This window comes from Marmota monax, unplaced genomic scaffold, assembly GCF_021218885.2.
Source record: "Marmota monax isolate L192 unplaced genomic scaffold, Marmota_monax_Labrador192_F-V1.1 WCK01_AAM20220418_F8-fsc00230, whole genome shotgun sequence".
Lineage (NCBI taxonomy): Eukaryota > Metazoa > Chordata > Mammalia > Rodentia > Sciuridae > Marmota > Marmota monax.
In genome coordinates, this window is record NW_026693365.1 from 685,512 (window position 1) to 699,968 (window position 14,457).

A 14,457-nucleotide genomic window follows, 5' to 3' on the forward strand; every position below is an offset into this window, starting at 1 on the left:
CACGCTGCCCTGCCCGTGTGCACACAGTGGAGCGGCCACCTGTTCCTGCCAGGCAGCGTCAGAGGGTTTCCTGCAGACACTGTCAGGAAGAGGGCCCAGGCAAGGCCACTCCTAGGATGGCAAGGTGGAGTCAGGGGTAGGAGAAGGCCGAGTGATGGCGGACACCTGCTCAGCCTAGGTGACGCCACCAGAGGGCCAAGCCACGCTCTGGAGTTGGCAATTGGTAGATGGAGTGAGTGAGAGGCACGAGAGAGGAGAGGGGCAGGTGGGGCCTATGACAGGAGCTGGCCAAGGTCGGGTAGATGGCAGGAGCAGGGGGTAGGGCCTGGGCGCTGGCTCAGGAATTTGGCCGCCCAGCTATTCCTGGGTGGGTAGCTCTGTCCACAGAGGACGTGAGCCTTCAGCCTGCCCACATCAACTTGAGGAGAGTTCGCCTTTGGTGTCCTCCGCAAGCAGGGTGGCCTAGGGAAGGTGACATTACTGGCTCAGCTTTCTCTGTGCAGAGGGGATAATGATGGCGCCCACCTCATAGCTCAGCACAGCGCAGCTGCTGGAGCTGAACCTGCCTGCTGTGGAGCACAAGGGACAGTGGCTTCCATGCCCACCATCTATTCCCGTCCTCTTCCTTGTCACCCAGGGATACCCTTGAAGCCAGTTTTCAGTCTGCTCTGTGGATAGCAGCCTCCTGTGGGCTGGGGTGCTCTCCAGTTGGATGAGTAGGTACTGTGTGCTCAGGGTCAGGACACAGAGGAGGAATTCCCCAGCCCCCCTCAGGGTCCCTGCTGTGTCCAGAGTGGGGGCCAGGGGCCCGTGTGAGAAGAGATGGACCTGCCTTGGCTCCTCTCACAAGTCGTGGTCAGCTGGAGCCTGCCCAGGCCCCTGGCTCTTTTGCTGGGCACTTGCTGATCCTGGGAAAACCAGGGGGTGACATTCCAAGCAGTCGTGGAGAGCTTCTTAATTAACTAGCTTTTTAGTGAGCACAGTAAACTTGACCTTCCGCTGTCGAGAGTTGCTTGGCTTCTGCGTTCTTAGTCTTTTGTTGCTAGGATGTTAATAAATGTTTAGGAGCTTACCTCTCAGGTGCTTCAAACCGTCCTGAAATTCACGAGAGCCATGGAGTTGATAGCAAGCACTTCCCAGAGGGCTCTGCAGAGGCTGCACGGAGTCCTGAGTTCTACAGACTCACCAGGAGGTAGCAGCAAGGCCGAGGAATCGGGATAGCCTCCTGTTGCCCACTCTGGAGTCGTGGCCATGTTCTTTCTGCTTGGGATTTGTGCGGGCCAGCAGGCTAGCAAGCGGAAAACGACAGAGGCGGCTGCCACCCCGGGCCTGGCCCCAGCCACTGTCTCTCACTTGCAGACTCTGCGTGCAGCAGTGCCCCGGGGTCTGGGCCCAGCTCACCCAACAGCAGTTCCGGCAACGTCAGCACTGAGAATGGCATCGTGCCTGCTGTGCCCAGCGTCCCAGCCGAGGTCAGTGCACTCCCAGTCAGTGGCATGCCTGCTCTGTGCCATCCAACCCTTACACTCACCCTGAACTGGCCAGCATGGGGCAAGGGGAACTGGCATGGGGGTGGCCCTGGGGAGAGCTTTCTGGGCATTACCTCCCCACCTTCATCGCAGCCCCCCTGAAATATGAGCACCCTAGTTCTCCACACACCCGGGGCCCTCCAGCCCCATCTTTCCCCGGCCTCTCCCCAAGCATGTTCAACAGAGGGTGTCATGATGCAGGTGACATGCACAGGGTCCTGGCAGGCAGCAGGCCTGTGGGAGGAGTTGCTGGGTGAGAACGACAGGGTCACGTTGAGGAGACACAAGGAGCACTGAGCAGCAGGAGTCGGGGAGCGGGCGGCTCCCCCACGGTTGGCACCGCAGGGGCAGACAGGGAACCAAGGGCTCCAGGCATGAGACCCAGCACCCCTTCTTTGACCCTGCTTTTAATGCACTCTGAGGGGTGCAGTGATCCGGGAGGGTGTGAGCAATGAGCATGGGCCAGGAGTGCTCTGACGCCACTCGGGGGGTGACTCCAGGCGCTGGAGCTTCAGCAGAGGAGGGTGCACCCACCCAGTGCTGTGGGTCGCCCCTGCCTGGCTGCAACAGGTCCCGGCACCCTCATCCCCTATGCTCACTGTCCAGCGTCCCCATCCCGAGGGCCAGCACAGGGAGGGTAGCTCCACAGCTGGTGGGGAGAGTTGGGCCAGCCAGGATACAAGGGTCTGGAGGGTTCAGGGTGCTGGGCCTGGGAGAGGCACTGGGGCTGCTTTAGCAGCGAGCTTTCTGATGGATTGGCCAGGAAGGCTGCCTGCCGCAGGGCCGCGTGCAGCAGAGCGTACGAGCCTCCCGCGTGTTCTGAGCGTCAACCTACAGAGGCTGCAATTTATTAAGTGTAGTTGTTTGCTTCTTAAATATTTAGAAAGGATTGCTGCCCTTCCAAAGGTTGGCAGATCCAAGCTGGGACACGCGGGCTTAGCATTTTCGTTAAAAGTCCCAACCCTCTGTGTATAAAAGGTGTTGTAGAGACGAGGGCCACGGCTGGGAGGGATTCCCCAGGGTCGCTGTCTCTGGGCTCCTCAGTTCCTGTTCCTCTTATTTTTACGTTATACTTCAGTTTCTCTTCTTATCTGTGCTCTTCAACCGACAAGTTTAGGTATGTACTTACTTATTAGATGTTTTAACAGCCCTCTGCGAGCAGGCCACAGCTGGGCTCTGCCTACAGTGAACTCAGAATGCAGCTGGAAGTCGCTCCCTCCCTGGGGAGTCCCCAGGGTCGCTGTCACCTCTCCCTGGGGTGTCCCCCAGGGTCTCTGTCACCCCTCCCTGGGGAGTCCCCAGGGCGCTCTCACCCCTCCCTGGGAGGTCCCAGGGTTGCTCATGGGCACAGAGGCTCATTTGATGTGTGCATTTGGAAGCATCGTAGCAGTGCCTTTTTGTGGGGACCTGTATGGTTCTGGTTTAAGTTATATATTGATTGTTATAAACTGTGGGATATATAACTTAAGCTACTGTAAACTCAGAGGCATATAAAAGGAGTCACAAGAACTATACAAGTCTGACCGTCCAGGTTTCACCTCAGATGCTCATCACCACAGGTGGGGGTGGCCTGTGATGCTGGACCACACATGGACATCCCTTTAGGATCTCAGATGCCATTAGCATTGGTGATTTTCAGAGCTTCCTGCTTACTCGCCAAGGGCTGGCTCGTCCTCCCATGTGGTCCAGAGGCAGCAGGACTGCCCTAGTGGGGCAGCTGGTGCAAATGGAGGTGGCATGGTGGTCCTGGCTCTCTCTGCTTCCTCTGGCCATTGCCCTGAGGCCACTATGGAAGACCACCATGTCCTGCAGGCCCTCTAGGGGAAGCAGAGCTCTGGAGCCAGAATTGAGGTGCAGGTGCTCCAGCCACAGGCCCTTGGGCTTCTGAGGAAGCCAGTGCCTCTGCTAGAAAGCAGACCAGCCCGTCCTGGAGCGACAGAGCTCGGGGCCTGCTCCCAGGTGCCCCCTGGAGACAGCAGGAGCATCCACTTCTTCTCAAAAGGGCAAATTCACAGAAGCAGCTTTATTTCTCAGAGTGACTAGGTTAAAAAAAAAAATGTTGATTATAAAGGAATCACAACTTCCAAACGAGCAGTTCTCCTTAGGGAGAGCCCTGCTGTCCTGGGCAAGCCCGAGCGTCTTCTCAGAAGCATGACTTGCAGATATATCTTTCACTTTTGAACCCCCCTCACCAAAAAAAAAAAAAATGTCTAGGAAAAGCCTATCCCAGAAGCCACATGGTCACCCCTTGTGCATAGGCATCTGTGCAATATGTGGCCATTCCCAAGGGCGGTCAGAGCAGTTCCTCTGAGAGCAGAGGCTCTGTCAGTGTCCTTCCAGGGACACAGCTGCAAGTTCCTGGTGAGCATTTGCAGGGTGAGGCAGGGGTTGGTCTCCAACAGGATACCTTGGCTGAGCATGCAGATTGCGGGCATGAGCAGCAGATGGCCATTGCCCTGGGGGCACTGTGGAAAGACCATCGCATCCTGCAGGTGCCTTCCTGCTACCCGCCCCATGTTCTCTAGCAGGGCTGCAGACAGATCACCTCCCTTACCTCAACTTATCCCGATGTTCATTTCATAAATTGTTTTCTTGTAAATGAAATTTTAAAGTACTCAAGCTGCCCCTCTGCCTTTGTGATATGATGGAATTGTCGAGTCACATGCCATGCAGATTCCTGCCTGCCCACCATGCTAGCTGAACCATAGTTGGCTCTTGCTTTCCTTTAGAGTGCACTTGGATGGGTCTTCTATGCATGGTGCAGACCAGGTAAAGCCTGGGCCCCTGCCAAGCCCATCCATTCTGCAAGCAGGCTAAGTGCCGGCATCTGGAGGAACAGGCAGGGAGGGCCAGGCGTAAAGCAAAGCTTGTGTCCAGAGTGAGATGCTGCACTTGGGTGGAGTAGCATCTGTCCTCTGCTACTTCCTCAGGCTTACGCTTGAGTAGTCTGAGCTCAGTTTTAGAAAGTACATGATTCTATGACGTGTTTTTTCTACTTAAAACTTGATCACAAAAGAGCATCCAGATAATGCTCATCGGGGCATTTCTGGACCTCTTGCAAGTCGAGTGTGTGGCGCACCTTCGTTCATTTAATGCCGTGTGGCTGGAGCAGGTGCTCATCGCAGCTGTGAGGCTGCTGCCATGAGCAGCCCAGTGGCCAGGTCCTGTGTGCACATGGGCCTTTTCCTTAGGAATCCTTCTTAACACCGCATCCTAAGAGCAGAGTTTCAGGATCAAGGTCAGCTCCACTTTTAAGGCTTTTGATAGATGGCCAAATTGTTCTGCAGAAAGCACCACAGTTTGCCGTCTTCCAGTAATGTGTTTCCCTTTCTCTGTTCCAAGATGGTATTAGCATTTTAAAAAGTCATTGCCAGTGTGCCAGGCACAGTGGAACATGCTGTGATCCCAGCAGCTCAGGAGGCTGAGGCAGGAGGATTATGAGTTCAAGGCCAGCTTCAGCAACTTAGCAAGACCCTGTCTCTAAATAAAACCTAAAACAGGCTGGGGAGGTGGCTCAGGTGTTAAGTGCCTCTGGGTTCAATCCCCAGTGCCCAAAATCAGGTTGTCGCCGCGCACTCAGTCCTTAAGCGTGTTCTCAGACGGCTGATGACGTTGCGTGTTTTCTTCATGAAGTTTATTCCCCCTTAGTACGATATCTTCTGTGGTCCCTGGTTTCGGCTGTGGACTTTCCTCACTTTGGGTTGTTCCTTGGTTTGTGAGCACTTTGCATATGAACCTCTGTCTGCCCTGTACCATGCTGATAGCCACAGTTTTCTGCCTTCTAGGAAGGAGAGCAGGGTTGTCGTTTTTTTCAATGATTTCTGCATTCATTATCATGTTTGGAAAGATATTCCCAGCCACAAAAATGTGTTTTTACTGTATTGTCCTAGTTGTCTTCTGCTTGTTTTATGGTGTACAAGCAAATTGAATGAGGAGCAAGGTGCAGTGACTAGAAGACCGAGGACTGCTGCTAGGGAATGGCCCAGGCGCCCACCTTTCTCCAGGTGCGCACCGCCTCAGAGGCTCTAGGGTGACGGTCACTGTGTTCTGTCTGCAGACCAGCTTGGCGCACAGACTTGTGGCTCGAGAAGGCTCGGTCGCCCCACTCCCCCTCTATACGTCACCGTCTTTGCCCAACATCACCTTGGGACTTCCTGCCACCGGCCCTGCTGCTGTAAGTCAGCCTCCGGGGGTCTGTGGCTCGGGGCGCGGTCATGGCCCTGCGCCCAGACATCCCTGGCTGTGCTTTCCAGGGTGCAGCGGGCCAGCAGGAGGCTGAGCGACTGGCTCTTCCTGCCCTCCAGCAGCGGATCCCCCTCTTCCCCGGCACCCACCTCACCCCCTACCTGAGCGCCTCTCCTCTGGAGCGGGATGGTGGGGCGGCTCACAACCCTCTTCTGCAGCACATGGTCCTGCTGGAGCAGCCGCCTGCACAAACGTCCCTCGTCACAGGTGAGCATGTGGGCCTCGTGCTGTAGCCAGGGCTTTGGCAGTGTGGGGCTTTCCTGCTGGGCCTTGTGTGGCTTCTGGAGCAGGCGGGACAGCACAGGGCATCTGTCTCCAGGCCTGCCAGTGCTGTGTGTGCACCTGGCCTGTGACTGGGCCACCTTCAACCGCAAGCAGCTCGGTTGCTGCTTCCAGGCAGGTGCCGGGCACCCCTCTACTCACTCCCAGGAGGAGCCCTCTGGCCAGGGTTTCTGTGTGGGTCGAGGTGAGCACATATTGGAAGCACAGAATTGACTTGGGCAAATAATTGGTTTCTGTTTGGCAACAAAACACTGTAGAAATGTGTGCTGAGGATGGTTATGTTTAGAAAAACACGATTTAGAGGACAACGAGAAGGCTGCTGTGATGACCTAGTGACAGCAGCAGGAGAGCTGTTCAGAAGTGCTGGGATTTGTGGTGCTGTCCAGCACACACCCATGGGTTGGATCCCCATGCCTGTCCATGACGTCCTTAGCTCAAGTGGCTGTTCTCCTGGACATCTATGGGCTTGTTCAAAATTTGCCTTTGGACTGACCTCAGTGCTGGCCTGGCCAGCCATGCACCCACAGTGGGCAGAGCCCTGTGCCTGTCGTGGTGGGGTGCTGGCCGGAGGCCTGTGGGCTAGCTCTGGGGTCTGTTGGCTTCCTTGCATCCTGCTGCTGCTGCTCCCTAAAGCTTTGGCAGTGGTCACCACGGGTCTGGGCAGGAGTGGTGCACTGGCTCTGAGTGTCTGTGTGGACAGAGGAGATGCTACTCCAGCCCTGAGTGCAGATCTCACCCTAGACCCAGGCTTTGCTTCATGCCCAGCCCTCCCTGCCTGTTTCTCCACTTAGCCTCCTCTGACATGGGAGGTCGCTTGTAGTCTGTGTGCCTCTTTGCCATCGGTGAGGTAGGGTGCTCAGATATGAACTACCTGAGTCCCTGCAGGGTAGCACCAGCACCTGCCATTCCCATTGGTGTGGGTCTCCTGGTTGGGATAGTAGTCTTCACCTTCCGCCTCCCACACCCTGCCCCAGGGCCCCGCCCACCCTTCCCAGCATCTCCCGGGCCCTTCCCCTCACTCCCTGCCATGTGGCCCTGATTCCAGGTCTCTTGGCATCTTCCTGAGGGAGGATGCCTCCTGAGCAGGGTTCCAGCAAGCTGTCCTCTTCTAGGACAGCAACATTGGGTACAGGAGCCACCGGCCACAGGAGGTTCCAATTCAGAGTACAGTGTGGTTTCTCAGGCACTGTGCAGCATCTCGGATGCACAGGTGGCCCCAGCCCCCTGGGGACCGCGGCCTTGTTGCGAGCTTGCTTTCCACAGCTCGGTCAGGGCAGAGGCCCAGCTCCTCAGCATTGGCTCCAGCCTTGCAACGGGGCCTCCCTCCTCCCCAGGCAGCACCCTGGATGGGCAGCGCAGGAGGCGTATGGATACAAGTGCCATCTTCCAAAGACCTTTCCTTGCATTGGGCTGGCTGTGCCTGGCCCTGCAGCTGCCCATCCCTCTGTCCCCATGCTGTGCCCACAGCCCTGTGCTCACTTGTGCCTCCCTGCAGCTGCTGAGTGCACCTGGTCTCTGCTCTCCATGCCGTGCTCCGGGAGAAGACTTGCTTCCTTCTGCCTGCTTCCTCTCCTCCCTTCCCACAGCCACTGGGTTTGGTTCACAGTGAATGTGCACCAAACAAGGTGCAGTGCAGCCCAGCAGAGCTCAGGGCCTTGGAGGTGGCCTGGTGTCTCGTGGCAAGTTTTGCTCTCAGTTTGTCTCTGAGTTCCTGCAGATTGGCCACAGACCTTCCCTCTTGCTGGTCATGGGATGTGTAAGGGTGTGCATACCAGAGCTAGAACACCCTGCTTCCATGGGTGCTCTGGACACAGAGGTCCCTGTGGGAGAAGTGACAGACCAGTCCCCAGGGGCAGTGGGTTCCCCGACCTCTTGAAGCTGCCTCTTCTGTGCAGAACCGCTGATTCAGTGCATTGACCTGATCCTCAGGAGCCTCCAGATGATAGTCTCTTTCTCCAAGCCCGAGCCCACGTGAGCTCTGCCTGTAGCTGGACTAGCCCCTCAGCAGGACAGCTGGTGGCCCCGTGGGAGAGGGTGCCTGGGCTGCCAGGTGTGCGTCACGGTCATCTCCATCAGTCACTCAACAGCCTTCTCTCCTCCCCTCTCTTCCTCCTCTTTCTCCCTCTGCTGTTTCTTCCTCCATATTATCTTCAGACTGGTATCTTTCAGGCCTGGGAACGCTGCCCCTCCACTCACAGCCCCTGGTTGGTACGGACCGGGTGTCCCCATCCATCCACAAGCTGCGGCAGCACCGCCCTTTGGGGCGCACACAGTCGGCACCACTGCCGCAGAACGCACAGGCGCTGCAGCACCTGGTGATCCAGCAGCAGCACCAGCAGTTCCTGGAGAAGCACAAGCAGCAGTTCCAGCAGCAGCAGCTGCACATGAGCAAGGTGGGTCCAGGCCGGGCATGTGGGCTGGAGACTGGGGAGGACAGCCAGGAGCAGCTCACGCAGCTACAGGGAGAGGCCCAGGGCTTTCCCGGCCCTGTCGGCAAACTGGGCCCAGGAGCCTGGTACAACGCGGGGGGTGGGCCACGTGGTCAGCTCTTCTTTCCTGGGTTTCCTAAGACCATTCACCGAGTAGGGATTCACTCCAGCCACTGCTGAAGACCCCAGCTTTACAGTGGTGCTGTCCCAGAAGCATCCTTCCCAAGCCCCTTCACACTGTCAGAGGTGTTTGGGGCCAGGAGAGCCCGCAGAGGTCCTTGTACCAATAGAAGTCTCCGGAGTCACCAAAGCCACCTCCAGGAGGAAGTGGCAGGATTGTGTGCTGCAATGCTGGGTGAGGGGAACCCAGGTGCTTAGTGAGGTCTCGTCAGACGCTGGCCTTAGAAGCAAGTACCCTAGCACTAGGGGAAGTAAGCTGCTGGGGACGCCCTGTGACGCCTCTGAAGGCTGCACTCCAAGTTACCCAGGACCCGCCACTCTCCTCCGGGAGGGAAGGAGACAGCCACACACACGCTGGTCCTCAGTACCAAGCAGCCGGCACCCACGTCCCACCAGTGGAGCGCTGTGACGTGGGGAGCTGTAACACAGGTGGGACAAACCAGTCCCAACAGCACATGTTGGATACTTTCCTGGTGTGAACTGCCCAGAACAGGCCAGAGACGGCAAGGGGGGTGTTGTGGGAAGCTGGGGAGTGACTGCCAGTGGGGACAGCGTTTCTTATTAGGGATGATAGAAGTGTTCTCAGATGATGAATGGTGACTACACAACTATGTAAGTTTGGGAACTACCGATTCATGCAATTTAAAGGTTTGAATTTTATGATCTATAAATTATAGTAGACCCCTCTTATTTGCAATGGTGGATAGTGCTGAACTCTTTATAAAAGCACTATGACACCAGAGTAATTGAACTGATAACTGAGATTGTTACTGAGTGCTAACCAGGAGGGTAGCATATTCTGTGTGGATACACTGGACAAGGGACTGGTTCACATCCTGGATGAGATAGAGCAGGTTGGTGTGAGATTCTATCATGCTACTCAGATAAGGAGGCAGGTTTTAAAAACTTAGGAGTTTTTTAATTCTGGAATTTTTTATTCAATATTTTTGGACCTTGCTTGGCCATGGGAAACCAGATGAAGGAGAACTACCATATGTCTCAATAAAGTTGTTACAAGAAAGAAATAAGAGGATGAGATAATAGAAGGGAACCTGTGGTTTTCTGAAGGAAGTGCTGAGGCTGTGGCAGATTCGAGGTTTCTTCACTCTTGTCTTCCCGCAGCACCTGGCCATGGCTCTTGTTGGCAGGTCCAGGCCTTCTGTTTCCCTGAGGAATGAGGGTGAGGAAGGACGGTGGGAGGAGAGTCTTCTGGGAGGCCAGGATCCTGATCCCCACCACGTGCAGAGGCAGGGCCAGGAGGGGAGCGCTGAGCGGGCAGCACCATCACCACTCACTCCAGCCTGGCCCAGGCTCTTCTCAAGGGTCCCTTTGCTCTGAGACAGTGGTGGCTTTCGCCAGGTCTCTCCTGCTGCGTCCTCTGTTGCAGGCTGAAAGGCACATGATCGAGGAGGTGGCCCCTGGGTGCCTTGCTCTCAGGTGGCAACGTCCCCAAGCTAGATGCCCCACATGGGCCAAGACCAGGCGTCTCCTGCCCAGTGGGCACAGGATGTTCGCTCGCCACCCACCCCAGGGCCCCTCAGCCCCAGAGGCCTTTTGCCGGACAGCACTGACTGGCAGAAGGGGGGACTTCTGCGTCCCCATCCCTCGCTCACAACTGCACTCTGGGCGACGGGCATGGCGGGCATGGGCCACATGTTGCGCTTGGGGTCAGAAAGCCTCCCGCGTCTTCCCAGAGCCAGCTTCAGCTGCCTAGTCTCCTTTGGCTCCATGTGAGTGACAGGGCGGGAGGCCTCCGGAAGGCGGGGACACCTGTTCACATGCGGTGAATTCTTGAAAAGAGCAGTTCAGGAGTGGGGTGATCTCACTGGGTTTTGTTACATGATGGATTTACAGTAGCAATGGCAGGTGATTGACACGTTTGTACAGTGTTTCCTGCGGCGCCCGGGAAACGAGGATCTTGTCTAGCAACTCTCACCAGTGCTCTGCCCTGGGTCTCTGCGGATGTCATTCTGGGAGCTTGTGCCCCCGAGGGACTGCAGCTCGGCTCTGGCAAGGCGAGCCGTGCTTGGCACAGTCGGGGAGGCAGCGTGGTGTTGCTGGCCGCTGCAGGTACCTCCAGGATGTCACCAAGAGCAGGAGAGGCCACCCAGCCCTCCCGTTGTGTCCCCAGCAGCCTGATGGGCTACTCTGGCTTCCTGGGCTCCCCAGGGGAATGGCCCTGGAGCTGGCTCTCCTCAGGTCCCCTTGGCCAGGACTGGGGTGTCGCCCATGCCCTAAGTACGTGGGGTGGGTCCTGCAGCCTCACCCTTGGCCTGCTGCCAGGTCTGTTGGCTCTCCACGGGAGTCATGCCTTTCCTTTTCCTGGAGGATGTCCACGCGGCCTGGGCCTGGTCAGGGCCATTCTTGGAGCTTAGGCCCACCCGACTCCCAGGCAGCTAAAGTGCGACTGTGCTCGGAGGTGGTGGGTTCCCACCCACACAGGCTTCACAGCTTCCAATGTGAGAGCATGGACACGTCTTAATTGGTCCACTTATTAGTGTGACCAGCTGTTTAAATATTGGCATATTTGCCTGTGTGGCTTTGGCCCTGGACTCCAGTCTGGCTTCTTAAAAATTTATTGTTCCAAATATGGAGGTGTCTTGTTCTTGCTCAGTTGGTAAAGGTCCTTAGTGTCCCAGAGGCCTCTAGACATCAGGCTGCTGTGTGGTGTGATTGCTGCTGCCACGACTGGCTCCTCCTAGCCCGTGGCCAGCTTCTCCTCCTGAAGGCAGTCTGTGGCGAGGCCCAGCCACAGCTCGCCTAGGAGAAGGGAGCTGAATTTCAGAGGAGCAGGAGAGAGCCCAGCTGTGGCCTGCCTCGCCAGCCCTGCGTCAGCGCCCAGCGAGGCTGGCTCTGCATCATGGATGGGGCTCTGACGCAGGCAGCTGAGCCTGCAGGGCTGCGGCCCCCCGGGAGCCTCTCTGCCCCGAGGATGTGAGCCATGCACCAGGGAGCAGGCAAAGAGGCCCCGGGAAGCCTTTGCCACACCGGGCTCCTCTCCTGGAGGCCTGTGCCCTGTGTGCAGACCTGGGAAGGGCACCAGGAGGGAGTGTTCATGCCCCAGAGCTGCACCCTCGGCCTGCTATGGCATGGCTGGGCTTGGCCATCTCCCGCTGCTCCTTCTCCTCTGCCTAGGGCTATCCACCTGCCCCCTCCCCAGGAGGGCTGGAAACCCCACTTGAACGTCTTCAGGGAGCCCAAAAGGACAGCGTTCCCTTGCCCACATCTTCAGCCATGCTCCTAGGCTCCTGTCTCCACGCCCGTCCTAGTGAGGGAGGGCAGGAAGCCCAAGCTGGAGTCTGAGCTCCTCAGCACCCAGCCCTCGGCCCTCCCCACAGAAGAGGCCTCAGCCACAGTCAGCACTGTGAGTTGCAAGGAGACACCCAGAAGCCTGCTGACCAGGCCTCTGAGGAGGACTCCAGGCCACTGTCACCCATGGTGCTGCACCTGCAGGCACTCGCCCAAGTCCCTGTCCAGGTCAGTGTGTTTCTCAACGAGAATGCTCCGAAGCCGAGCCTTGCGGAAGACAGGGCCCTGGACTGTTAACCACTCAGGACACGAAGAGCACGAGGGACCCCGGACAGGCCAGACAGGACTCACTGGCCAGCTGTCCACAGCACTGCTGTGTGGGTCTCGGGCTCGCTGCCCTCCCTCACTGGCCTGTTTCTGGGTCTGTGCACCTGGGTATCTAGGTGAAGGGTGCTTGGATGCCTTCTGCTGTTCCTGCCATCTTCCTGTAGACTGGAGACCTAAGACAGACGGGGGAAGGCCAGCTTGTCCCTCTAAGCACACTGCCCCAGCCACCCTTTCAGACGAGCCTGCTTCCCTCCTGCAGTAGCTCCAGTGCTGTCACAGCCTGGTCCCCTCTGCTCCTCCATCCCCTGGAGCAGGGACCTTGGTGCAGTGTCCATTGTGTGGCTGCTGCCCTCTGCCACTCTTGTCCACTGCAGCGCTGAGCCTTCCAGAAGGCCTTGCCAATGGCCTCGGGCCCTCCTGCCTCTGTCCCTCAGGCCCTCCTGCCCTGTCCCCCAGCTCTGGTCCCCCAGGCCCTCCTGCCCTGTCCCTCAGCTCTGGTCCCCCAGGCCCTCCTGCCCTGTCCCCCAGCTCTGGTCCCCCAGGCCCTCCTGCCTCTGTCCCTCAGGCCCTCCTGCCCTGTCCCCCAGCTCTTGTCCCCCAGGCCCTCCTGGCCTGTCCCCCAGCTGTGGTCCCCCAGGCCCTCCTGCCTTGTCCCCCAGCTCTGGTCCCCCAGGCCCTCCTGCCCTGTCCCCCAGCTCTGGTCCCCCAGGCCCTCCTGCCCTGTCCCCCAGCTCTGGTCCCCCAGGCCCTCCTGCCCTGTCCCCCAGCTCTGGTCCCCCAGGCCCTCCTGCCCTGTCCCCCAGCTCTGGTCCCCCAGGCCCTCCTGCCCTGTCCCTCAGCTCTGGTCCCCCAGGCCCTCCTGCCCTGTCCCCCAGCTCTGGTCCCCCAGGCCCTCCTGCCCTGTCCCCCAGCTCTGGTCCCCCAGGCCCTCCTGCCCTGTCCCTCAGCTCTGGTCCCCCAGGCCCTCCTGCCCTGTCCCTCAGCTCTGGTCCCCCAGGCCCTCCTGCCCTGTCCCCCAGCTCTGGTCCCCCAGGCCCTCCTGCCCTGTCCCCCAGCTCTGGTCCCCCAGGCCCTCCTGCCCTGTCCCTCAGCTCTGGTCCCCCAGGCCCTCCTGCCCTGTCCCCCAGCTCTGGTCCCCCTGTCCGTCCTGCCCTGTCCCTCAGCTCTGGTCCCCCAGGCCCTCCTGCCCTGTCCCTCAGCTCTGGTCGCCAGGGCCTCCCTCAGGCTGGCTCATGTCTGGAGCTTCTGGCTCATCTGTCCACGAGCCCCTCCTGTGCTCCCCTGTGCTGGGCTGCAGACCTCATCCACTTGCCAGACTCAGACCCCCTTCCTTGCAGGCCCTCTCCTGGGCCCCAGGCTGTACCTGCCCTTCCTGGCCTCCCACCAGGGCCAGCTGGCATTTCTATAGGCCTCCTCTTGAGCCCTGGGGTCCAGGCCCCACCCCCTGTGGTCAGCCCTGCAGTCTGGGCCTTTGTCCCTTCATTCTCCGCCCTGAGGCCACCTGCTCTACACCCTGCCTTTCCCAGACCCACCCTGCCTGTCCCTTTCCCTCCTTGGTGCCTCCCTCTCCTGCCTGGACGCCCACACCAGCCACTCTGGCCACTCTCAGGGGCTCCCTGGGTCTCCCATAAAGACCGTTTCCCCTCATTCCCAGCCAGACTGCACCAGGCCCTAGGCTGGTGGGGGCAAGATGCAGGAGCACTTAAGTCCTGTGAGGCAGTAGAGGCCAGGGTGGCACACACCAGGCTGCTTTCCTCCTAACCCGTACAGCCAGGGTTCCGAGGTGTGGGGTGTGCAGGGAGATGTGGAGTTCATGGATCACAGAACCTTCAGGTGAGATGGATGTTGGAAAGTGGCTGTTTGAAGCCGCGGAAGGCTGTTGAGCTGGGCTGAGCCGTCCCCTTGTTTGTTGGAAGCAGGCTGCTCCTGCTTGATTGAGGGGTGACTGGAGGGTCTGCCGACGCTGTGTGCTTGATCCACAGTCGAGCTGGTATGGCGTAGTCACTGGCGCACCTGCGGTGAGGGTGCGCAGGACCTGGCTGTGAGGTGTGTGGTCAGCAGTGCCGTGCTCGGGCCCCTGTGAGCTTGCCTTTTGCAGGAGTCTGCACTCTGACCAGCACATGGTACCCACACTCCCACTGCACTCTGCCTCGGTGACTGGCTTTCCAGCTGGTCTTTAATGTGCCAGCCACCTCGGTTTCCTCCACGTGGTAGCT

At 58.5% G+C, this 14,457-nt stretch overlaps 1 protein-coding gene across 9 annotated transcripts in view; it reads left to right on the forward strand.

The window, feature by feature from the left end:
- Positions 1–14,457, forward strand: part of Hdac4 (histone deacetylase 4) — a 270,631-nt gene that overhangs the window by 210,084 nt on the left and 46,090 nt on the right. For 6 of the 9 annotated variants that reach the window (XM_058583297.1, XM_046456906.2, XM_058583294.1 and 3 more), the window contains 4 exons: positions 1,360–1,472; positions 5,587–5,703; positions 5,783–5,981; positions 8,211–8,449. In XM_058583297.1, the coding sequence (XP_058439280.1) occupies positions 1,360–1,472; positions 5,587–5,703; positions 5,783–5,981; positions 8,211–8,449 (668 nt within the window). The remainder of the gene's footprint in view (positions 1–1,359; positions 1,473–5,586; positions 5,704–5,782; positions 5,982–8,210; positions 8,450–14,457) is intronic. The other 3 variants (XM_058583293.1, XM_058583296.1, XM_058583295.1) reach the window with 1 other exon arrangement.